This window comes from Mesitornis unicolor, unplaced genomic scaffold, assembly GCF_000695765.1.
Source record: "Mesitornis unicolor isolate BGI_N332 unplaced genomic scaffold, ASM69576v1 scaffold28327, whole genome shotgun sequence".
Taxonomy (NCBI): domain Eukaryota; kingdom Metazoa; phylum Chordata; class Aves; order Mesitornithiformes; family Mesitornithidae; genus Mesitornis; species Mesitornis unicolor.
Genome location: NW_010197629.1, coordinates 9,472 through 32,563, shown reverse-complemented (window position 1 = coordinate 32,563; position 23,092 = coordinate 9,472). Strand labels below are relative to the sequence as shown.

The 23,092-nt window shown below is 44.9% G+C and overlaps 2 protein-coding genes across 2 annotated transcripts in view; one reads left to right on the top strand and one right to left on the bottom strand.

The window, feature by feature from the left end:
• Nucleotides 1-9,397, top strand: part of COQ6 (coenzyme Q6 monooxygenase) — a 9,675-nt gene extending 278 nt beyond the window's left edge. The window contains exons 2-12 of the mRNA XM_010188858.1: nt 1,369-1,525; nt 2,238-2,296; nt 3,412-3,535; nt 3,973-4,103; nt 4,456-4,563; nt 4,657-4,719; nt 5,034-5,141; nt 5,556-5,758; nt 6,877-6,992; nt 7,424-7,590; nt 9,237-9,397. Of these exons, the coding sequence (XP_010187160.1) occupies nt 1,369-1,525; nt 2,238-2,296; nt 3,412-3,535; nt 3,973-4,103; nt 4,456-4,563; nt 4,657-4,719; nt 5,034-5,141; nt 5,556-5,758; nt 6,877-6,992; nt 7,424-7,590; nt 9,237-9,266 (1,266 nt within the window). The 3' untranslated portion in view covers nt 9,267-9,397. The remainder of the gene's footprint in view (nt 1-1,368; nt 1,526-2,237; nt 2,297-3,411; nt 3,536-3,972; nt 4,104-4,455; nt 4,564-4,656; nt 4,720-5,033; nt 5,142-5,555; nt 5,759-6,876; nt 6,993-7,423; nt 7,591-9,236) is intronic.
• A 3,531-nt stretch (nt 9,398-12,928) lies between these two features.
• The window catches only part of ENTPD5 (ectonucleoside triphosphate diphosphohydrolase 5), a 14,319-nt gene continuing 4,155 nt past the window's right edge, over nt 12,929-23,092 (bottom strand). Inside the window, exons 5-13 of the mRNA XM_010188855.1 lie at nt 22,555-22,590; nt 21,694-21,782; nt 18,962-19,041; nt 17,389-17,450; nt 16,658-16,759; nt 15,626-15,766; nt 15,228-15,284; nt 13,584-13,699; nt 12,929-13,393 (exon numbers count right to left, since the gene is read on the bottom strand). Coding sequence (XP_010187157.1) covers nt 13,307-13,393; nt 13,584-13,699; nt 15,228-15,284; nt 15,626-15,766; nt 16,658-16,759; nt 17,389-17,450; nt 18,962-19,041; nt 21,694-21,782; nt 22,555-22,590 — 770 coding nt within the window. The 3' untranslated portion in view covers nt 12,929-13,306. The remainder of the gene's footprint in view (nt 13,394-13,583; nt 13,700-15,227; nt 15,285-15,625; nt 15,767-16,657; nt 16,760-17,388; nt 17,451-18,961; nt 19,042-21,693; nt 21,783-22,554; nt 22,591-23,092) is intronic.

Sequence of the window (23,092 nt, the reverse complement as noted above, 5' to 3'; positions counted from 1 at the left end):
GGTGTCTCCGCGGGTTTCGTGTCTCGCTCCCCTCGCTGTGTCACCGGGAGGATCCCCAAAACCTTTGTGTGTCAGTGCGTGGAGTGTCCGCTCACCCCGTATTTTAAACACTTGGGACACCGGTTGAAGCGGGTTTGGGCTTGGTTTGTGTCTCCAGGGGTCCCGAGAGCGCGGGCTGCTGCTCCGGTTGCAGCGTTGACTCACAGGGCTGTGACAGTGGCAGAAACCTAACGAAGGGAGTGCGGAGAAGAGCAGAAGAGCACAGATCCTGAGCGATAAGCGCTTTGGGCTTTGTGAGGGTTTACCTCGCAGTCTTGCTGTTGCTCTGCCTGTGTTGTAAGCAAGACCACAGAGGAATTGGGACAGCGTAAGGATTCCCTCCGGCAGTGATGTCTAAGGCTAACGCGCAGGTTTGGGACCTCTCAAGAGATGCAGTTGTGTTGTGCATGATCTAGAAAATAGGCTCAGGGCACTGCTGTTGTCAGGGCGGCTGCAGCAGTAAACTCTGGGTGTTAAAAGGACACGGTTTCTGGTCTTGGCACCTTCTGCAGCCGTAGCAGGCGGATGCAACAAGCATGACTGATGCAGCTGGAGTGGGATTTACTCCTTACTTCAGGCACCTCTTAATTTTTTTTCAGTTCTCTATAACTGAAAGTTAAAGTCTGAACTGCCTGTGCTGTGTCAGAATTTAAGGACAAAGAAAATATTGGTGTAGTTGCTCAGTATCGTAGAAGTTTTGGTTTGGTCTCTTGTTGTAATAAGTAAATTTATGTTTAAACTCTACAATCCACGTGTGGAGTGAACGTTGCAGATTTCACACAATCCCAGACCGTTAGGGATTGGAAGGGACCTCAAAAGCTCATCCAGTCCAATCCCCCTGCCGGAGCAGGAACACCCAGATGAGGTTGCACAGGAAGGCGTCCAGGCGGGTTTTGAATGTCTGCAGAGGAGACTCCACAACCTCTCTGGGCAGCCTGGTCCAGGGCTCTGTCACCCTCACTGAGAAGAAGTTTCTTCTCAAATCGAAGTGGAACCTCCTGTGTTCCAGCTTGTGTTCGTTAATACTTGACACACTTGTTGTGTCACTCGTTAATACTTCAATAATGAGCTTTCATGACAAAATAGGCACAAATTTGTACAAAAAGAAGATGTTTAACCCTTGCTTTAACTGCAAAAAGGTTGTCTGTCTCAGTAACAGGACTGTAATCTTAAAGCTTTAACATACAAAAGTTCACCCGGCAGATCAAAACTCCTAAGTATGTTCCTTTACTACGTTTTACATCTGCTCTGTCTTACTACAGAAATGCACAGGTGTCGACTGACACAGAAATAAGAACGGAGATTTTTTTGTTAGGAGCAGTGTAACAGAGCACGTGTTTGCTCGTTTTAGGGCACGATATTCACTTCCATGATAAGAAGATAGCTTTGCTGGAGGCCGGTCCTAGGAAGGAGTGTGATCCTGTGCCAGACAGGTACAGTAACAGGGTCAGTTCCATCTCCCCGGGATCAGCAACCCTCCTCAGCAGTGAGTATGATGATGTAATTTGGATCTTTAACAGCTTATCTGAGCTGGTTTTATTTTGTTTAAGCAGAACCCCTTTGAGCACGTGCTGCCTTCATCCTAAACTCAAGGGGATTATTTGCCTTTTTCTCTTATTTTTCTGTGTGCTGAATTGTGGTGGTTAGGTCAGGTGTCTCTGGGTAGCGGGGATCTGTGTTCTGGTGTCTTGGTCTGGTTTGTTATAGAAATATCTGTGACTTTAGGCTAGTGAAAGGCTGTAAGGTGCTTTCCACAGCATCTGGAATGTTCTGTTCACAAGAGAAGCACATACTTAGTGCTCTGTAGTCTGGTAACTGACTTCTGGTTACTGTTCAGTTTAAAGAGAGATTTGAGCCTTGATTCCTTATGGAGAAGGAAATGTTCTAAGCAGCGATGGCTGTGGGTTTGTGTGTCTGTTTTATTACTCAGCAGTGGGACAGTGAGAGCTGACTGTTACATTGCAGTGCCCATGGGAAGCTCTTGTTTCTTTCCTACTGGCTTGTGTTAACGGTAAAATAATGTGATGCTGGAGCTGTGAAAGTATTGAGGCCGACCTGGCCCTGTCTGGGGGTGGTGCAAGTGGGGTCTGCGCACTGATGGTCAGGGAGGGAGGAGGAGATGTGGGGTGAGCTTCAGTTTTGTTTGGGTCTCTGTCCCAGGGGAACCTTTAGCTCCATGCATTTGTGTCCTTTTGCAGGTTTTGGTGCCTGGGATCACGTCTGCAGCCTAAGACTCAAACCGTTCCGGCGAATGCAGGTGCCTTCCTCAGGGCTGCAAACACACCACGTGTCTGTCTGCTCCCAGTTCTCAGAAGCACTTACGTTAATGATCCAAGGTTTTTTGCTTTGGCAAAGGGCCGGTCATGCTTATGGTGATTCCTGTTACTTTTTTGGGGGTAGCAGCCTACTCAGAAATACCCATCCTCAGAGCCTGGATGTTACAGGATGAAAGGTTGATTCCTAATGGAAGCTGTAGGTACTGAGGCATGGGTGCCAGTCGGGGAATAAAGGTAAAGGTGTGCGTTTGTTTTGGCTGGGATAGGGTTCATTTTCTTCACAGCTTGTATGGTGCTGTGCTTTGGATTTGTGATGAAAAGTGTAGATAACACAGGGGTGTACTTGCTGTTGCTGAGCAGTGGTTACACAGGGCCAAGGCCATTTCTGCTGCTCTGCCCCGCCAGCGAGCAGGCTGGGGGTGCACAAGAAGCTGGGAGGGGACACAGCTGGGACCGCTGACCCCCACTGGCCTGAGGGACATCCCACACCATGCAGTGTTGTGCTCAGCAATACAATCTGGGGGAAAGGAGGAGGAAGGGGGGACATTTGGAGTGATGGGGTTTGTCTTCTCAAGTAACCGTTATGCATGGAGGAGCCCTGCTCTCCTGGCGATGGCTAAACACCTGCCTGCCAGCGGGAAGCAGCGAATGCATTCCCTGTTTTGCTTTGCTTATATGCGCAGCTTTTGCTTTACCTATCGAACTGTCTTTATCTCGACCCACGAGTTTTCTCACTTTTACCCTTCCAGTTCTCTTCCCCGTCCCACTGTGGGAGAGTGAGCAAGCGGCTGTGTGGTGCTGAGCTGCCTGTCAGGGTTAACCTGTTACGGGGGGGTAGAGCAGCTTTATCTGTTAATTATGGAATAGGAAAGTATGGATAAAAAACTTCCTTTGCAATCAGGGTTTGAGATGAAGCTGGATCATTGCATGAAATTAATTCTGTGATGTACTTTAGTAGCTGGGGATGGACAGTAACCCAGGACGTTTCCTCTAGTTCTGTATTTCTAGGTTGCCACATCCTTTTCCTGTTAAGATGGCTACATTTGTAGTTCCTGAAGTTCCTGCAGCTTCATGTAATGTATTTTTTTCTTTGTAGGTGTGGGATGCTTGTTCAGAAGCCATGATCATTTTTGAGAAAGATGACTTAGATGACATGGGTTACATAGTGGAGAATGATGTCATTATGTCTGCTCTCACAAAACAGTTGGATGCAGTAGCAGGTAGTAGACAACTTCTTCAATATTTTATTTCCTGCGGAGAGCTTCCAGTTACTTGCCTTACTTTGTGTGTGCAAAGTTATGAAAGGGTGAAAGATAATTCATCTAACAAGTAACTTGGACATAGGCAGCTTCTTGAATTGGGTGGGGGGAGGGAGAAATCTGTCTTCCAACGGCTATACAGCAAGAAAGCAATTGCACACGTAGTTCTCCAGAACAAGGTCTCTCCAAAAATAGACTTAATCAAAAGATCTGGAGCTCTCTATCCAGAACAGGCCTTGCAGTGATGAGGGGTTGGCCAGGTCTGTTCTGTCAGGGTGCCTGTGTGGTCAGTTCTTAGGGTGCCGTTAAGCCATGCGTGGCCTTTGCTGTTGTAGTGATGTTTCCTTGTTTCCATGTCTGTGTCATGCTGTGACCGTGGTACTTTGTGTTCCCATCAGACCGGGTGGAGGTTTTCTACGGGAGCAGAGCAGTCGGGTATACCTGGCCCCTTCCCTCTCACAGCAGTGACACAAGCCCTTGGGTCCAAATTGAGTTAGCTGATGGACGCAGACTTCAGACCAAACTGCTGGTAACTAAACTTTTTATTTCTGTTGATCAGGCGTCATCTCTCAGCCAAGTCCTTTCCGCTGGGTTTGGTTCTGATTCCGTGTGTGCCGCTCCACCCACGTGAAGGGCTGGAGTGAGGTGAGTGGCTGGCTCTGTCAGGTGCGGTGGGACACGGTGCTTAGCCTTTTCTGTACCTCAGGCCAGGAGACTGTGCTGAACTGGACAAGAGCAGAAGGGGCCACCTCTTCTGGTTTTTGGAGACTTGTTTCTGAATAAACAACAAATGTGTACATGCAGGCTGAGGTTTGTAGGCTGCAATGTTGGTGTTCCCAGGAGCTGCTGAAGAGGTTGCTTTGGATCTCTCTGTTTTGCAGATTGGTGCAGATGGTCATAACTCTGTAGTCCGGAAGGAAGCTGAAATTAAAAACATTGAGCATCAGTATGACCAGTCGGCTGTGGTGGCAACTCTTCATTTGTCTGAGGTGAAATTCTGTTGATTGACTCATCTGTAAGCAGCAGAGCAGCTGATCCAGGTCATTTGTTCATAGCTGTCCACTTGCTTCTTTCCACTGTAGGCCACAGACAATAACGTAGCGTGGCAGAGGTTCCTTCCCACAGGGCCAATCGCGCTGCTTCCGGTAAGATGGCTCGTGGTCTGCATTTTTTGTGTGTTTTTAGTCTGTTCTAGTAACTTTCTTTCTGTCTGTGCCTTTCTGTGTTTGCCTCTGTCTCTTCTGTCCATCTGCCCTTTACTTTTCAGTTACTGCATTTGTTTTCCCCTCTTGCCCTCCTACTTTATCCTTGGTATTTCCCACTTGTAGCAAGTTTGGGCTGGAAGAGTAATGTGCAGAGGGACTGGTGTGGGGCAGGGCAGTGGGGAAATCTTTGCACTGGTTGTTTATTTTCACGGCTTTTTCTCTTGATGCTTACCCTTGATGTTCTCTTAAACCAGTTGTCTGACACTGCCAGCTCTCTGGTCTGGTCTACATCTCATGAACGTGCCTCAGAACTTCTCGCTATGGATGAGGAAAGTTTTGTGGATAGCATCAACTCTGCCTTTGTGAGTATCAGCCTTGTGGTGGGTACGAAGCTGACTTGGTTGTAGTCACAAGAAATACAGTGGAACCCTACAGGTTAAAGGGCAGTAAGGGGAGAGGCGAATTCCCAAGTTCCTTCCTCTGGTGAGGATGATATTAGAAAGGCACTTAGCAAAGAAAGGATGACCCCTTGAGACTGAATTAGGTTAATTCTGAAAGTCACAGAAGTTGTTGAACTAAATTTCCAAAAGGTGGGAAGGGAAGGCTCATCCTAGCTGGAAACTTGTTTGTCCTAAAACAATGAAGATAGTTTATTCTACTGTATAGTTTTGTCCAAGTGGTTAAAATTCAGTAGCGGGTGCTCATTCACTTTATCTTTTTCCAACTGGATTTTTTTGTACGTCTGCTTTGGGTTTACACATATTTGCTTTTTTCAGTGGAGCAATATAAACCACTCCAACTTCATTGACACTGCTGGGGCCATGTTTCGCTCCGCTCTTTTGCTCCTGAAACCCTCAGGGACTGCAGTTCGTCAGCTGCCCCCAAGCGTTGCCAAAGTAGACCCAGAGAGCCGGGCCATGTTCCCTCTTGGACTGGGGCATGCGACCCAGTACGTCCGGCACCGTGTGGCTCTTATCGGGTAAGATCCCCTGCGGTAGCCCTCGTGTGGGTGGGTGGCGTGTGGTTAGAAATGATGCGAGTACAGCAGCTCCTACTCAACAAACAGGATGGTTAGAAATCATTTCTAGTTTCAGTTTGGCTTTATCCAGGCCCAGTTTGTACCATGTGCTCTCATGCCAACAAAGTCCTTTTGTTCGAGTAGTCTCTGTCCATTGTGTGTGCTTTCTATGTAAATGGTGAGAGAATTATTTCCCTTTTCTGGTTTGTACAGTCCAGTAAAACAATCCAGTGTCTCACGCTGGACCTGTGCTTCCCCAGACACTGTGACAGCCATTCTGAGCTCCAGTTCGAGTTTTAAACTCACCTTCCTTGAACACAAGAGACAAAGCTTAGAAATTATTCTGGATGGGTTGAAAGGCTTTTGTACGGTGGTCTGTAGAAACAGGGAAATACCTTTTACATTCTAAGGTTGCATGTACTGTTTTCTCTGCCACAGCTGCAATATGGTGGTAGCTTATAGTACGTCTTGGATTCTGTGTTATACTTCAGATAATTTTCATCTTTCCAACTTGTGAGCCACTCTGTCCTTGGGAGAACTCTGTACTTTACAGCTTGTTAAAATCCATCATCTTTCACACCCAAACTTAATTTCATTTCTCTAGCTTTTAGATGCCCTTATCAATACGTCTGGCTTTGTTCTTTACAGATTGCTCATAAAAGAACCCGATTCTGGTTTTATTCAATGATATCCCACTTCTCCTTTGTATTCATGGTGTCTCTCTACTTTGTGTTTGTGAAACGTGCCAGTGACACACCTCCTGTTGTGCCGAGGTCGCTTACAAAAGCATTGAGGCCTGTTCCACACGTGATCTGAGAGGATTTTGTTTCCTCTTTGTAATTTTTCCTTTCAGAACTGCTTTTTGTTATCTCCCCTTTGTCTTGCTGCTCACAACTGCAGAGGCAGTCAGGTAGTTCAGTGTAGCATGCAAGGAGGTACTGGGTAAAGCGTACGCGCTGCTGTAAGGTGGTGTTCATTGCAAAGAGGTGAGGAGTGCTATGCTGATCCCTTCTGGGGTTTGTCAGCCATTAAGGCTTTGTTCAAGAAGGGGTATAAATTTCTGTCTTCTCTTGCTCCAGGGACGCAGCGCACAGAGTCCACCCCCTTGCAGGACAAGGCGTGAACCTGGGCTTTGGTGACATTGCATGTTTAGCCCATCACCTCAGTGCAGCGGCCTTCAACGGCAGCGATCTGGGTAAGGGTCCCAGACAACGCAGTGGCAGTAAGATGATCACTTACAGGCCTCACCGCCAGCACCAGGACAAGCACGACCTCTGCCGCAGGTTCAACGTGCTGCTGTCTTGTGTTTGAAAGGCACAAGTACCTTTGAAGCAAAACTGTTCTGATGTCCATTGGCTGTGGAGCAGCTAAAAGATTCTTGGACGCAGTTTCCATTGCACAAATCTCAAAGCTGCTTTAACAAAACAAAAAGTTCTGCAGCGTGGTAGTTAAAGAGGTGGTGAGATGAAGACCAGTAGCTGATGGAAGGAGGCCCTTATTAAGATGGACTATTTCTCTGTTCTCTTTCTGTGCTTTCAGTTATCAGTGCAGACTGCTACATACACAAGATGCACAACTGTTTGTGGCAAGTTAATTTTAATAGGAGCATTAAATTCTCTCTTCCAGGCTCCTTAAAACATCTCTTAAAGTTTGAGACAGAACGTCAGAGGCACAACGTCTCCCTGATAGCTGCCATTGATGTGCTCAAGAGGCTTTACTCCACAAGGCTGGCTCCCTTGGTGTTGCTGAGGACATGGGGACTGCAAGCAACAAATGCCCTGCCTCCTGTCAAAGTAAGAATCCATAGGAAGAGTCCAGAACTACTCTTGAAATACACACAAGCTTTGAAGATTTTATATTCTTTAAACATTTTTGGTTGGAAAATTCTGCTTGTTCAGACTGAGGTTGTGTCCCCTGAACGAGCCTGAGGAGTTCCTAAGTAACTGAAGGCTCAGTAGTAACTGGTTTTTCCTGCAGCACAAGGGAAGATAAGGATCTATCTGTATCCTCTCTATTAGTGGTTAAAACCAAAGACTTCTAACCTCTATTTTGCTATGGAATGAAAATCACAGAATCCCAGAACGTTAGGGATTGGAAGGGACCTCAAAAGCTCATCCAGTCCAATCCCCCTGCTGGAGCAGGAACACCCAGATGGGGTTGCACAGGAAGGCGTCCAGGTGGGGTTTGAATGTCTGCAGAGAAGGAGACTCCACAACCTCTCTGGGCAGCCTGGTCCAGTGCTCTGTCACCCTCACTGAGAAGAAGTTTCTTCTCAAATTGAAGTGGAACCTCCTGTGTTCCAGCTTGTGCCCATTACCCCTTGTCCTATCATTGTTTGTCACCGAGAAGAGCCTGGCTCCATCCTCGTGACACTCACCCTTTAAATATTTATAAACATGAATGAGGTCTCCCCTCAGTCTCCTCTTCTGCAAACTAAAGAGACCCAGCTCCCTCAGCCGCTCCTCATAAGGGAGATGCTCCACTCCCTCGATCATCTTTGTAGCCCTACGCTGGACTCTCTCCAGCAGTTCCCTGTCCTTCTTGAACTGAGGGGCCCAGAACTGGACACAATATTCCAGATGTGGTCTCACCAAGGCAGAGTAGAGGGGGAGGAGAACCTCTCTCAACCTAAAAAATGTGCAACCTTGAACTGCATTCCAGAAATGCACTATGAAAACCCAGCCAGCCCTACAGAAACACATCTCCACTAAGAATAAGGCATCAGGTGACTGGACAGATGTGGTGTGCAGCTCACATGGCTTCCTGCTCCTGTCCTGTTTTGTCTTGTCAAATTGTTCCCTCCTGGCAGAAGTGCAAGTCTCAAATGGAAGTCACCTGAAGAACACGTTGGCAAGAAGGTTCAGTCTTAAACACAGACCCTCTATTTTGCGGCCTGGCTGCCTAAATTCTGCACCATCTTGACCTAGTTACTGGATTTTCATGAGGTTCCTTAAGCCACCTGCTCTTTTTTCTATTAAACACAGGTAGCCTGTTACCTTTGTGGTATGCTCATGGGTAAGACACTACCTGAGTTGAAGAGCAGTAAATTCCTAAGGCTCAGCGGCTGCCACTGACAAGGTGTCTGTATTAGTTGCACTAAAAAGAGGACTATGCTGCTGCTTCAGTACTCAGATGTTTGGGGTTTTTTTTTCCCCCTGCTTCTCTGTTTAAAGCACAAAACCAAATTCAGACCTCTTTTTTCTGAGCACAGAACGTGTTGGTAACACCTCCGTTTTGTGCTGCTTAGAAAGGAAGCCAATGCTCCAACTTCCTTAGGTTTCCATCTGCGGGGACAGGTGCTGTGCACTGGGCTGGAAAGGCTGACCAAGAACTGCTGCCCATCTGTACATGAAGGGGAAGGTGACTACAGCTGCTTTCTACATGTATGCTGATTACCAGTTTACAAATAATGCTTTATCTTTTTCTTTTCCCTTTCTAGGAGCAAATCGTGGCTTTTGCCAGCAAGTGATCTGCTGTCAGTTTGGAACAGCAGCTTGCCAGTGAATACATTGCCCTTAAAAGCCCTGTGACCGACTTGAACCTTTGAACTGTGTTATTTTAATTTATCAATAAAACTGAGGCATTGAGCTGTGTGTTACATCATCCACTGGTTCATGCAAAAGTTTTGTCTCATCTGCTCTCCTCAAGAGGATTTAGGGTCTCTTCCTGTAGTACCACGTTGTCTTCAGCCACAGACCTGTCTGTACAATCTGCTTTTGATTTGGGCCTTTTGAATTGAAAACTGAGGTGGAAACAGCTGTCTGTCTGCTCGCAAATGCTGGATTTTGCCAGCTACCACTTTTGCTGCTCAATTACTTTTCTGCTGTGATTTCTAGAGCTGTAATGACACTCCTGGGTTCTTGGCACTTCCTGGACTAGGAAAGGAGGGGTAGTTTTCAGTAGAGGAGAGCCAACTCACGATGGCACCTTTTTCCTTGCCTTTCTCTTGGTGTTTTGTTTAATTTTGTGGAATGGGCTCATCTTAAGGGCTCTACAAAAAAGAGATGCAAGACAGCAGTAATATCTAGGAAAGAAAACTGCCCCACAACGTCTTGAATATTGTTAAAAATGCTTTAATTACTAAAATAGACATTCAAGATATTCTGTCTTGGGTTCCAAACACCAGCCTCCTGCATTAGACATCTGACACTCACAACATTCAGTGAGCACTGCCCATGGGCAAGATTTACACGTATGGTTACACAGCATCAGGAATTAACATCAGAAAGAACAAGTTTTGAACTGAAAGCCATTACTTGTGCTTCTTCAGTCACTCGTATCAGGGCTCCAAGTAGAATGCTTCTCCTAAAGGGCCGCTTAGTCTTTAGTCAAGCCAATGAATAATCTCATTGCACTAGGGTAAGTGGGAGGACTTGCCTGGCTTCTCTGGATCCCCACCCACCTTGAGAAAAGATGTAAACAGCAGGGGCTCAATTCTGCAATTCCTTGCAAAAGAAACCTTTGAGCTGAGTTTGTGTTTCTCATGACTGCAGGATCAGCCCCTGACAGAGAGCAGCAGTTTTGCTTCAGTTAAGGAATTGTGCCACTGGCAAATGAAGGCCCTGAGCATTTGGATTTAATGCCACTTTGGTACTGGGAAGCAGATGCTCCCACCAAGCATTTGTAGTACCAGCATCTGAGGCAAAGAACACAGAAAAGAAAGTTCCTCTGCATGGTACCTGTCTTGTTCTAAACCATCCTCCCTTCGGACAAAACCAAACCCTTCAATACCCCTCAGGGCTGGCGTCTCTGCAGTGGGACAGAGCTGCTGCTTGTTCTGGACATCCCACCTTCCCTTCCTAAGCCTTATGGCTCTTAGCCCCAGGATCTAGTAAGAGTTTGTCATAGCACTGCCTCAGACTGAAAGGAGATTTTTGGGTTATTAAATTAGCTCGTTATCAGGAGTAACACAGCCTGGCTAGTGCCCACTGCACCCTACCTTGTGTTCTCTGAGTACAAAACTGAACACAGTTGTTCACTGAAGATAAAATGAATGCATCTGCAGTCACCCTGTGCAGACCAGATACTAAGTTTTGCCAAACACTAGAAAGGGGAATAAGAAATGTTTGTGGTTAAGAGGCCACGACTACTTTCCTTGTGCTCCAACAGAAACAGGTTCTTAGTTTGCTGTGACACTGAGGAATTTCCCAACCTGGATCTCAGAACAGATTACGGTAAGGAGCAGTACAGGCAGGATAAACATTTCATATTTCAGCCTGCGTGTTTCTAGCCTGCATTTCCAGCAACGTGTCAGCAGTGGGACAAGCATGGTTGGCTCCATCCCCAGCCCTTGGCCTCCTGCTGCTGACTGTTCAATCAGAAGCACACCTTGCACCCTAGCGCCATAAAACCTGAGATATGAGAAGGGAGTAGCTTAAATCAGCCGCAGCCAAACTCACACTGCTAAGTAAAGGAAGTGGACTGATGTTCACAGTAAGGCAAATTTCTGTCTTCAAAGTGCTTGGCAAGATTAGTGAGGGCAGGAGTGGCCACTTCCTCCCTTTGCTGGGAATTGCCAATTATTTTCAAATCCAGTTTGCAGAGACGGTAGCGTGAAGGCAGTCTTTGGTTTTACAGGAGTGAGAAAGGTGTGTTACAGCAAACAGGGAAGTGCAAATGCCTGACAGGGAAGTTCATCACAAGAGATCAATGGATAAAAGCTTCCCTTAGTCACATCAGTAATGCCTCTGTTCTTATGGCTGGGTAAATTCACCTTACATTACCCATTCCAGGGGGTGGAAAAAGTCTACAGCCATTTCTATCTAGGACCATGCAAGGTCTGCACTTGGAGCCTCAAGGTACTCAAGCAATCCTCATGTTCTCTACAGCCAATTAATCAAGAAAACCAGGATCCTACAGCCCAATTTCTAGCCTATCTGACAAGATGCTTTATTTAAAATACCGACCTTTCATTGCTTCTGTGTGTTTGGTGTGAGAGATGGCAAGATTCACTTTAAATTGTTACTGAAATAGCTTCGTGCTATCCTGACAGAAGTCTTGGGCTTCCTAAACAGCTGCAACCCCTTCATTGGATGCACTGGTCCTAAAGCCCTGCTGTATATAATGAAAATAATTCCAGAGCAATGCAGGGCTGCATACGTGAATTTATAAGTCCAACTCCATGAACTCCAGAATACTGAACTAAAGAGAATTGAAGTTTAAAACAATTTAAACTGGACAAGGGATAAGCAAACAGGTGATACGAAAGCAAAGCTACTTCTGCTCTTGTTCTCAGTTTCTGATGCTAATTCCACTCTCCCTAGTTTCATCTATTAAGCAACTTCAACTTGTTTCACCACAGCTCCGCAGTCAGAGGAGGTGCCAAGGGAGAGTGCAGGAAGCGATAAGCCCAGACTCTCAGATGGGAAACCACACCTTCGAGCTCACTGACAAAGTGGGCTGTGGTGTTCCCACAGCTCGCTGGCCCAGCAGGTCTCCTGGGCTGTGCAGTGCTCATTTCCCTTGTGCTAGCACTAGGCTTGACTCTTTGATGAGCTGATTTAACTCAAGTCTGGGGTTGTGAATTGCTTCACTGAAGAACCTGAGGAGCATCAGCATCAGAGGAAAGGTGGGTGTGGGAGCAGAGAAACAGAACTGCCTCTGAGGGCAAAGCAAGCTATCAGATCAGCCATTTCATCTCGCTGCACCCTCATGTCCTTGTGGGTGTAATGTGACAAGCATTTCTGCTGGCAGTGGCATTTAAATAGCTGGCGCTGCTGTCTAGTTGTGTCAGCACAGCAATTTGTTACGACTGTGTGCTACATGAATAAAAAGTTACCAAGTCTGATAGCCAGATGTATGGTACGACTGCACAGACTTGTAAAGGGCACCAAAATGAACACAGTCAGGCCCACATTCTGGTTAAGAAATAACTGCTGCCCAAAGAAATGCATGGCAAGTTACAACCTATGTCTTAGCCAACACCTTTCCCAAAACCATACCCAAAGTGTGCTTACAGCAGACCCCTTCTTGACAGACTGGAGTCTCTGCAGTGCATTAGCTAAGCCAACAGCTGGTTCTTGGAACATTGAGGCTGGCAGCATTCAGAGACGTTCACTTTTCTCTGAATCACTGGTGATGCCATCTTTAATTTCTGTATTTAGCATCTCACAAGCAAACTTAAGTTACATATGTTTAAAATAAAGGGGGGAAGGGAAGTCACGTGTCTGTTGTCTACCACCACATGCCAGATACTCTGTGCTTCTAGCCATGGGATGCTGTACAAACGTGCTGGTGAAAGCTGGCTTTGAGCCCCTTGAGGATACTCAGCTGGAGTTTAGGCCTTTCGACTTCAGAAGGCAGCTTCTGGATCATTTATGGCAATCACAATTATAAATCACACTGTGGCAATTCTCATTATCCATGACGCCAGTGCTGGGTGAAGATCTGTTCTACAGCTTTGGTCCGTGTTCTGCTCTGTGACCAACTCCAGCTGAACAACGTACCTGGAGGTTGCAGTTTGCTTTTTCAGCCTTTCAGAAACGCTGAAGTCCACAGGAATGTCACAGCTCAGTAGGTTATGCCCAGAGACTGCAGGAGGTGAAAAGTAGCACCCAAAGTCCAGCTTGTCTCTATGTTGTTCACTTTCTTTGTTAACTATAAAAGGAGAAAAAGAAGTTGTGCCCAACAGTCCTCTAGATTCCTATGTTGCACAGATGACAGCAGCTACATGTAATGACTCTGGAAAGACTCAGTAAATAATAATTACCCAGAAAAATGAACTAATGGATGTTGATTGATAAGATAAATTTGGAAGCTGGGTTTGGGATTTAACTGTTTTTCTCACCTGTAGGAGCGTGTTGTCCCTAAATCCAAAACCTTCCTTTAGTAGAGCAGTGATGTAGGTAAGATCCATGCAGAGGAAAGGACTGGCTGAGTTGTACCTTTCCATGTTATCACAGACTAGAGAAGGGAGGAAAAAAGGGATCTCAGCAAAATAAAGGACCTTTTATCCACATGATACATTTGAACTGACCTCAAGCCAAAGCCCACTTAAACAAGTCACCCATTTCAATTGACAGGTCCATGAGACACCTGGTACATGCACACAGCTGTTCTATAACATTGGGAAATAAGCCACATAGTACTTCCAGTTTCTCTCAACTCCATCGTAAGTACATCCTTTATCACAGCAACATAATCCACATAGCTCTTTCGAAGTCTGACTCTGCTCAACTGGTAACTGGCACAGAGCTGATTATTTATTCTTTCAAGAACAGAGCATCATCTGTCTTCCTTGTCTAGTCTCCAGGGATGGCTCCAGTAATGGACTCCACCTTCTAGGCTGGCAGCTTCTTTTATTTTTTTTCTCCAACCACACAAGTTCAAGGACATGAAAGAGGCCACAGCCCAACCAACCCCCACCTTGCTGCAGCCAAGTCAAGATTCCAGAGTCAGGGTGGCAGTGACTGGGAAACAGATTTACACTGAACATCGTCTTCCAGACCTACTGTTACTGCCCTGTTCTACAGGCAGCAAGAGCAGAGTTCACTTCTTTTTTAGAAACTGATAAGCAGGATCCTCCTACTACTGAAATGAGAAAGAGGGGCATTAATTTAGGGTCAGAAAATTGATCTTCTGATGCTCTAAAGCGAAATAAATGGTTTGATGGTATTAGATAATATCTTAGCTGCATCTTTGGAAATAAGTTCTTTCAGTATCTAGAGGGGAAAACAACCACCCTACACTTAAACTTTAGAGCCCAATCCCCATGAGAGTTTCTAGAAAGATTAACTGAAAAAATAATTAGAATTTAGGTCATATTTTAGAAAAAAGTCAGTCCTGAACTACATAATTAAGCATCTTCTGGTGACAAACAAGGTCTACTAATCACAAGGATAATCACAATGCAGAGGTAATGTCTTGCTCTGTAAGCTGAACTTTTAGCCATCAGTAGCATGGAATGGTGGGAGCTCCTCTTTCACAGGAGCAGGTACAAAACTAGAACAAGCATCCTGGAGAAAAGTCGGGGGAGGAAAGGAATGCAGAAGAGGCTGTGAAAGCTTAAACAAGCTCTGCTCTCTCCCTCCATTCTGTTAGAGAGTAAAAAGGGTTTAAGGTGACAGACTTACAGAAGTCAGCACTCTTCTAAATTCAGAGAGTTGCAGTTTGACAGAAGGAGCCCTTGATACAGCAAATTCACTGTCTTTGGTACTGACATTTACAAACTATCTCCCTGCTCTCCTGAACAGAACGGCAAAGTCACTGACACTTTGTTTGTCCTTGCTGCTCTTCAGTACCTCCTTTTCCACCTGTTAGAGGTGTTGGCTAATATAAAATCTAAGTAGTGTGACTGGAAGGTGTAAGTGGAACAAAGGCTAAACAATCTTTTTTAAAAAGTAAAACTCCACATTATGTACTGCCTACAGAGATTCACGTTTTTTATATATCTCATCCCCATCAGTTTCCCAAGTCTCATGACAACAGTTACCTTCTTTGGCTTTTCTTTCAAAGTCTTTCACTTCCAGAACACCTCCCTCTTCATAATCTGAAAATGAAGAGGTGAGAAAAGTCATCACAGACCTGAAAGCATTTGTGTTCCATATCTAAGTTGACCCTAGAGGGCAACTTGGTGATGCTGGGCTAGGAGTGAGATCTGCTGGTGACAGACAGAGCTGCAAGTATAACTGGAGATCAGAGCACAGGTCTCATCTGCTGAACTCTGAACATCAAACTGACACACAGTCATTTCCTGAGGCATTTTGTGCGTTTCCTCTTTCTCAACACCGTTCCTTTTCCCCGCTCCCTGTGGCTCCAGCCTCCAGGGTTCCTCTCTCTACCTTCTGGCTCACATGCTCACACGTAGTAGATTGTCCCAAACTGATTTACCAATTAGGTTGGTGTCAACTGCACGATCATAGTAATAGGAGAAAGCGTAGAAGGAACTTCCACGAATCTCATCTGGTTGGTGGAGTTTCCCTTTGACAACCTTGAGTACTTCCAGGTAGCAAGGCCTGAATCCTGTTTCTCCTGCCAGGACAAACACAGATGGGGTGAGCCAAAGAGATGCATCTAGGAGATGGAAGAATCAGTGGCAAAAGGATGAAAAAGGGAAGAAGCAGAGATTAAAGCATGAAAAGAGGTGAGAAGAGCTTAGATATCCCTTCCATAATCCAGCAAGGCACCTGCATGCAGGCACAAACTCTACATCACCATCATCAAATGGAACTGCTTAGAGCAGATCATAGCAATATCAGAAAGGTGTGCTGAGCAATCTTGTGTAGATGCATGAAAAGCTTCCTCCACATCAGGCAAAACTCCCATTATTATGGCCTATGGTCAGCAGAATCTCATTTAAATTTGCTACCACCTGCTAGACAAAACCTTACTTCCCCTCCCCATCACACCATCACTTTATCAATCCACTCCACACACACCAAATCTGCTCTCACGTTCCCCAGCTGTAAAGCAAAGCAACATGAGTCGCCAGAGGGGTCTGCTCTAGTAGCTGATGGTAGCAGCTTCACCCTCTGTATGCAGCATTACGGACAGTATCTTAGGAAATAGTTCCACAAGTGAGATCTACTCTGGCCTACCAGCTGTTCTACTCTAACACAGCCCAAGTTTTTGCATTTAGCTCAAAGCCTCAGAAAAAGTTCCCTTATTTGCACAAGTAACTCTGAACATTTCCTATTAAGCTGGCACTTGTAATAAGAGATCACAACCAGAATATGGAGACTGCAGGCCAGCTACTCTTACAGCTTCAGATTTTTCTCTGGTGCTGTCAAAAGTCCACATCAATGACTGGACGGGTATCCTTCATCCTTATCCAAGGTAATTCATTGAGTATTTTCCAATAAAAATCTCAGATTCTGGAGACAAGACTTATCTAACAAGAAGCAACAAGACTCCTTAGTTTACCTTCTTTGTTGCCACCGTACCGGTATTTCACTCCCCCAAAGTGCCACTCTGCCTCCAGCTGCTTTGGCAAACAAGAACTGCGGAACATTTGTCCATCCACAACTGCAATGAAAGCAGAGGGGAGAGTCAGAAAGGATAAAATGTAACAGTTATTGATCAATATGCAGGACCAGAAAATAAAAGGCTGAAAGATCTTCATTAAGGTCTTCAAGCAAAAGTACGGAAATGTGAATTGATGGATGCTGCATGCAATGACGAATGATGGACCAGTCTCAGTCTGGAAAAGTTGTGCCCATTTTGTCCTGCAAGCTGCAGAGCAGCGGGACTTGTCATTTGTTAATGAGACATAGATGGTTCAAGGATATCTGGATAATGGCTGTTCACCAGAGAAGCCAGGAAAGGATCTATTCGTGCTGTTTGTGTTTCTGTGGATGCTTGCAAAGCTGTGACTTTGTGGCTGGCCACAACTCCATGGTGTTTGTATGTTCCCATGTCTGCATTTCTGACATTTGCGCTCAGTCTCACTGCTGGCTGAGCCTGGAGACACAGAAAAGCAGCTGTCTCACAAGACAGCTCCTTAGCAAGCAGCAGCCTGTTTCTAGACAGATCTATGCCAGCAAAACACAGAAAAGCATGAGGTACAGAAGTGAAGACACAGGAAATGGGCTGCTGACAAGACCGAGTTTAACCATCTCTTCAAACATCCTGGATGTTTGATCACATGAACATACCTTCCATATTCAAAGCTCCAAGTGTTGCTAGTCGGGCAGCTTTCAGTCCAAACCCCAGATAGCTGCAAAGAAAGACAGACAGTACAGTTTTAGTTCTTGCACATCAGGTATGCTTCACCCATAGTCTCTTCCTAAATCCTGGAACACCCCAACTACATTTCCTTGCTCTGCTTCCCACAAGTGTCCCCTCTCTCAAGCACAGTTCCCTTTGCCAGAACAATTCCAAGTACCAGAAGAGTGACACAAACCCAAGAATTACAAAGAGCTGTAAAACAGGTAAATGTAAAATTGCAGAGAGTGGTTAGAGCTGATGGGACATTTCCACAAGACACTCAGGAAAAACGAAAATGCACAATCTCAAAAACAAGGGAGAAAGAAGGGCAAGGAGTGCATGGGGAACAGGATGGCCATTCTTATGTCACCCACATCAGACCCTGTGCTCTCAGAGCAGAGCTAACAGAACTGCAGAACCTCCTGCCAAATGGGAGCCGTGCCTTCGTGTGACATTCGCCTGTTTGACTCCACAGGTTACTGCTGTGCTCATCACAAGCGAGGATGTGAACATTTATGAGAATGTCATTACATGTTGCTGGCTTCAGCAACACAGGTAGGTTAAAAACCTGCCGGCCCTTCATTCCCACCTCTGTGTTTGGCTACTTGTCCCTTTAGTCATGTCAATACAAACATTCAGAGAATAAGCAGAGTTAAACTAACCTCCAGCTCCCTCATTTTTTAGGAGATAATTTTCAATTTCGATTATTTTAAGTGATCTAATGGACTGTATGGGTGAATACAGCAATGAGTTACATAAGTGAATGTAAGCAGTAGGAGAGGAGGACTATTAAACCAGCTCTGCTGTCAAAGAGGCGTATTCTGTAACTGACTGAGATGATCATCTTCATCCCAGCAGTAATGGGCTGAGACCAACTGTTATAAATGGCTGAGTTCTCATTGGACTGTAAGTCACACAGGTAAACTCTCCAGATTTCACTGCAAACACCTCAGAAACCTGTCAGCTTAACACATGAAGCACAATTACATTATTACAGGCCAAGTATCCCCCTCTCCAATTGGTTCAGGATCTGCTGTGCTCCATGGTCTGTATCAGCTGCCTGTGGTTGTCTCTCCTGGTTTACATCAGTCTAGGCTTTACTTTTTGTCCAGTGCTGATGAGCTGTGCCATTTCAAACTAAGAAGGAAAAAGTCTCTTTCCAAATCTCTGACCAGGTTTAGTTCTGACTACTGGCACAACATTCACCTTTCTGCTTGGTCCAGAATATCTGGCTTGGATTCAGTAGTAAGAATTCTTCTCCTTATATGTAGTGACTTATAATGCATCCTCTTCATTTGGCAGGCTGACTAATATTCACTTCCAGTGATATTAACCATGATCCTGGAACATTTCCAGTCAACTAACATCATATTCCACTTCAACTTGTGTTTCAAGCAGATAAGAAAACTCATACGTGGCCCTAACAGCTGGTAACGGGATGACATGGCCATTTGTGGTTAGCTCAGGGGCTGCAGAAAGACTGATTTCCCCAGTGGAGACAGCAGCCTTTTTGCTCCTCACCTGTGGGTATAGAGCTTGTAGGTGCTATTAAACATTTCAAATGAGGTAAGAAAATCCCCAGGGGTTTCCTTCAAAGTTTCCTAAAAGTTAAGTAAAAGAAGAAATCTTTTAGTTTCTATTACGCAATAAAGAACAACCAACTCTGATGTAGTATCACAGATATACCCATAGGGCTTACTGCACACTCATCTGATCTGTTTTGAAAACAAAACAGTTTTCCCAATGGTGCCCACTCCGTAGCTTTTAATACTCAATATATTTCATGCATCTTTGTGTTACTTCAGTGTTTAATAGGGAAGTGCAACAGATCAGGATGAAAATACTTTCTAAATCAGGTTACCTGAATTTTTCAGAGTACTTACACATTAGTCTATACGTACAGACTTCCCACTGAAATCAGCTGCACTAGCAGCACTATGAACTTTTGCAATTCAGACTGGACATGTCAGTTCAGGAACTCAGAAGAATTAAAAATGCAAAGTAAAGTACAGGCCACATTTTCACCATGTTAAATGTCATGCTAATGTTCAAGGAAATGCTGCGACCATTCACTGTCAGTCTTAGGGTTGCTTTACCTCCTGGTTTAAGTGCTTTCCCCTAAATTGTCTCACCACCTCCAGTTTCCCTCCTTTCAGAGTCTTCCTTTTGTGCACACCTCCACCCCACTGGTACTCAGTCCCTACCTTCCTGCCAGACTAACTCATGTCCTTGTGGATCTGAACCAGTTTAGGGCCCATTTACTGTTCCTTTGTTTCCAATTCCCGAGATCTCAATCTCAATTTCTGTCTTTCCTCTACTAGTGACCTCATTCTCCCATCCCTTCTTGGCTCTGTGCATTCACATCAGACACTCTGCTACTCTGGGCCAAGCAGCAGAATCTCAGAGAGGACTGAAGCTGCGAGTCCATACAAGTAACCAGACAAAGCAAAAAACCACCAAACAGATGTGGAATTGTAGAGTCCTAGACAGAAGCCTGCACAAAGCTGAAAGAGGTTTGGCAATATTCAGCTTCAGCTTCTCCTGAACATATACAAACTGAATTTGTTTTGGGTGTCAGGTAGATTTTCACTGGAATGGCAGTCACATCCTTGACCCAACACACCCAGACCGTGCCATGTTTTGAGCTCTGTTCCTAAAGGTTACATCACAAACACTTTAAAAAAAACAGAGATCCTGGGAAAAAAAGTTGTTTGTAGAAAACAACTGGCTTTTTTCATGCCTTACTTTCACAAGAATGCAGAAATCCTCACGCCCCTCCCAAATGAGGCAGGCACCAGACTATTTCATCATGATTACGCCTGGTTTTCAGTTGCTTATAACTTCGGCAATAATACCATGAAAAGCATAACACTAGCTTAAAAACAGCTCCATTACATGTCCTCTGTTTGCTTGTACTCTACATTTCATTAATGAATATCTTGCTATTACAGTATTTTGTTCAAAATGAATACAACTGCAAACACACGACTGCCTCAGGTTGCAGAAGGGAAAAAAGCCCTCTGCAAATCAAAGGAGAAATCCTTGCTAATTCCAGCAGGTGGGAAAACCTCTTCAGAAACATTCTGAGCTATGCAGTGCTTTTTTGTATGAACTTGACAACACAGATGAGAAACAGACATAGTGTACAAGCAAGCAACACAAACCTTGACTTCCACATTACCCTACAAATTCCCACCACTGGCCCTGGTTAGAACAAACCCTGGAGGCCTTTTCCTGCAAGGCTCTAAGGAGACATTTGAATCCCGAGCTGCAGTTCAGCCTGCTTCACAGCTCTATTTATTCTTCAAAACCCTGACATGCAACACCCTTTCCTGTTGGTCCAGCGCCCGCTTCAGCAGGTGTTATCAACACAAAACAGAGGGCAAGCCCAGAGTACTTGAGGTTTTGCTGAACAGGATAAGGTTGCACATCATGTTTCAACACGACACACCACTGCAGAATTAAAATATCCTGATATGAAAACCATGTGGTCTGTAGTCCCCAAACACCCTTTGAGAATCTCCATTTCTGTAAACAACAAAAGGTTAAACAAAGGACTCTTTCAGAAAGGGAGACAAAAAAACTTCATAATATCTAGATATAAATGCTATAGTGCCCTTCCAACACACATGTAATTTTGTCATGCAAACTATAGATTTGGGTCCCAGTGCAAACTGTTTCTATAGAGCTGCAGAATTCCTGACAAACCCAGCAGACAGACTGAGGAATTCTCAAAAGAAAATGAGAAGAAATAGATAAGAAAACAAAGAGTGATTGGCTGTGCTATTATAAAAAATGTTTGCCCCATGAGACACCCCCTCCAAAAATCAGTGATTATCTGCTATCAGACTGGGGAAAAAAAGAAAAGAAAAGAAAAAGAGAACTCGGAACAGACCCTAAATTTCTTCTAATATGCAAGAATACTCCCTGGAAATGTTCTACATTTACTGAATACAAAATAATTTCATTAATGGGGCTTTCTCACCCCGAGTCTAGAAAACAAAAGCTGTTTCTCTTTGTTTCTACCCATTTGGTTCCTCTCTTTTTTCTTCCTTGTTACCCAGGCTCCTTTGTTTGCAAGCGCCTATCAGCCAACTGCTGATGTCAAAGGCAACAGAAATACAGATGTTCTGTACACCACAGATGTTCTGCTTGTGCCAGTGCTGACAAAATGATACCAGAGAGCACAGCAGTGCTCAGGTCTCTCCACTGGCCCTGCAGGCCCAGCCCGCACGCTTTTAACCACTCCTCACCTCAAACCTTGGCAGGAATGTGATCTGGGTTGAGGCTCCTCCCAGGTCCAGAGTGCCAACAGTATGCTGGTTCTGGCCAGACAGCTGCCCTGCAAACAACACCACGCTTAGAACAGCCCCAAGTGCAGAATACTGCATGCACATTCAGCCAGCCACCAAGTTATCCCATTATCTCAGCAATACAGGAGGGCTGAACTGGCCTTCAAAGACAAAAAAGGTCAGAGAGAAAAGGTAGGAAAACAGAAGGCATTACAAAAAGATTCATAGGACTTTCTTCCTTGATTCCAATTTCACCTCCAAAGAAATAAAAGCAGAAAAATCTCCAGGCACCCAGCAAAAGCTGAAGGAGACAAAGTATTTCTCACAGAAGACTGTCAGGGAGAGTACATAAATTCTGTAACCACCATACAACTGGTCAAGGGCAGTAGGAGAGGAAGGACAGTAAGAGCAGAGCTAGTGGTTATAACTTCTCTGCATCCAGAGCAGCTCTTCTGCTTGCTCCTGTATCTACTGGAGTACTTCTTTTCACTGGATTGCATTCACAGAACTTCTTAGAGCCAGCAGGGCTGAAGCATATTCCCTGTTACACCATTTTAGTTGCACAGTTCACACTGGGATGAAGAATGTTGTAAAACCTTGTTTCCCAACTTCTACTCTGGATTAAGGTGCCTCCCTCCTACCACAGGTGTGGCTCACCCTCTGGAACACAGCCTGCCCAAAACAACCCACTGCTTTAGCACTGGTGCCACAGTGAGGAGGAGAAGCAGGACGTGGCAATTGAGGCAGAGGAACTCAGGGTCATCACCTTCACAGAAGAGACTCAACTTCATATTTAGAGAGAAGTTACACAGAATTAACTACCTGTCAAAAAGTTCACAGTGATCCAGGCTAAAATCCCTGCAAAGAGTAAAGAAAGAAAAAACAAAGTCACCACTGAATACTCCCATAACCTCCTGCCTACCCTTACCACCCCTCCAAGTGTTATTTATTTATCTGGAAATCATCACTAACTTAACATAATCACCCCATACTTCAGAGATTAATTCAAACTTATAATTAAGTGACATGACGCATTCTTGATTCATTAAAATCTCATCAGCTCGGATAGGCAGAACATTTGCAACACCCATGCAACTGCAGCATGCACAAATCACGTCTATTATCCAAACAATATACAAAGAAGTAATGAGCAGACACAAAGCACAAGTTTTCTCGGGCACTTTTTTCCCCTCCAGCATTTTAATACCTAATCTGAAAATTGTGTTCACACTGCTCTGTGTTTTAATCTTGTGGTTTCTGTAATTACACCACAAACCAAGTAATCGACACCTCCTAGGAAAAGCCGGATTGAATTGTCTCAAACAAAGCTAGAAGCCTTATAGTTTTCCTCTCAGTTTAG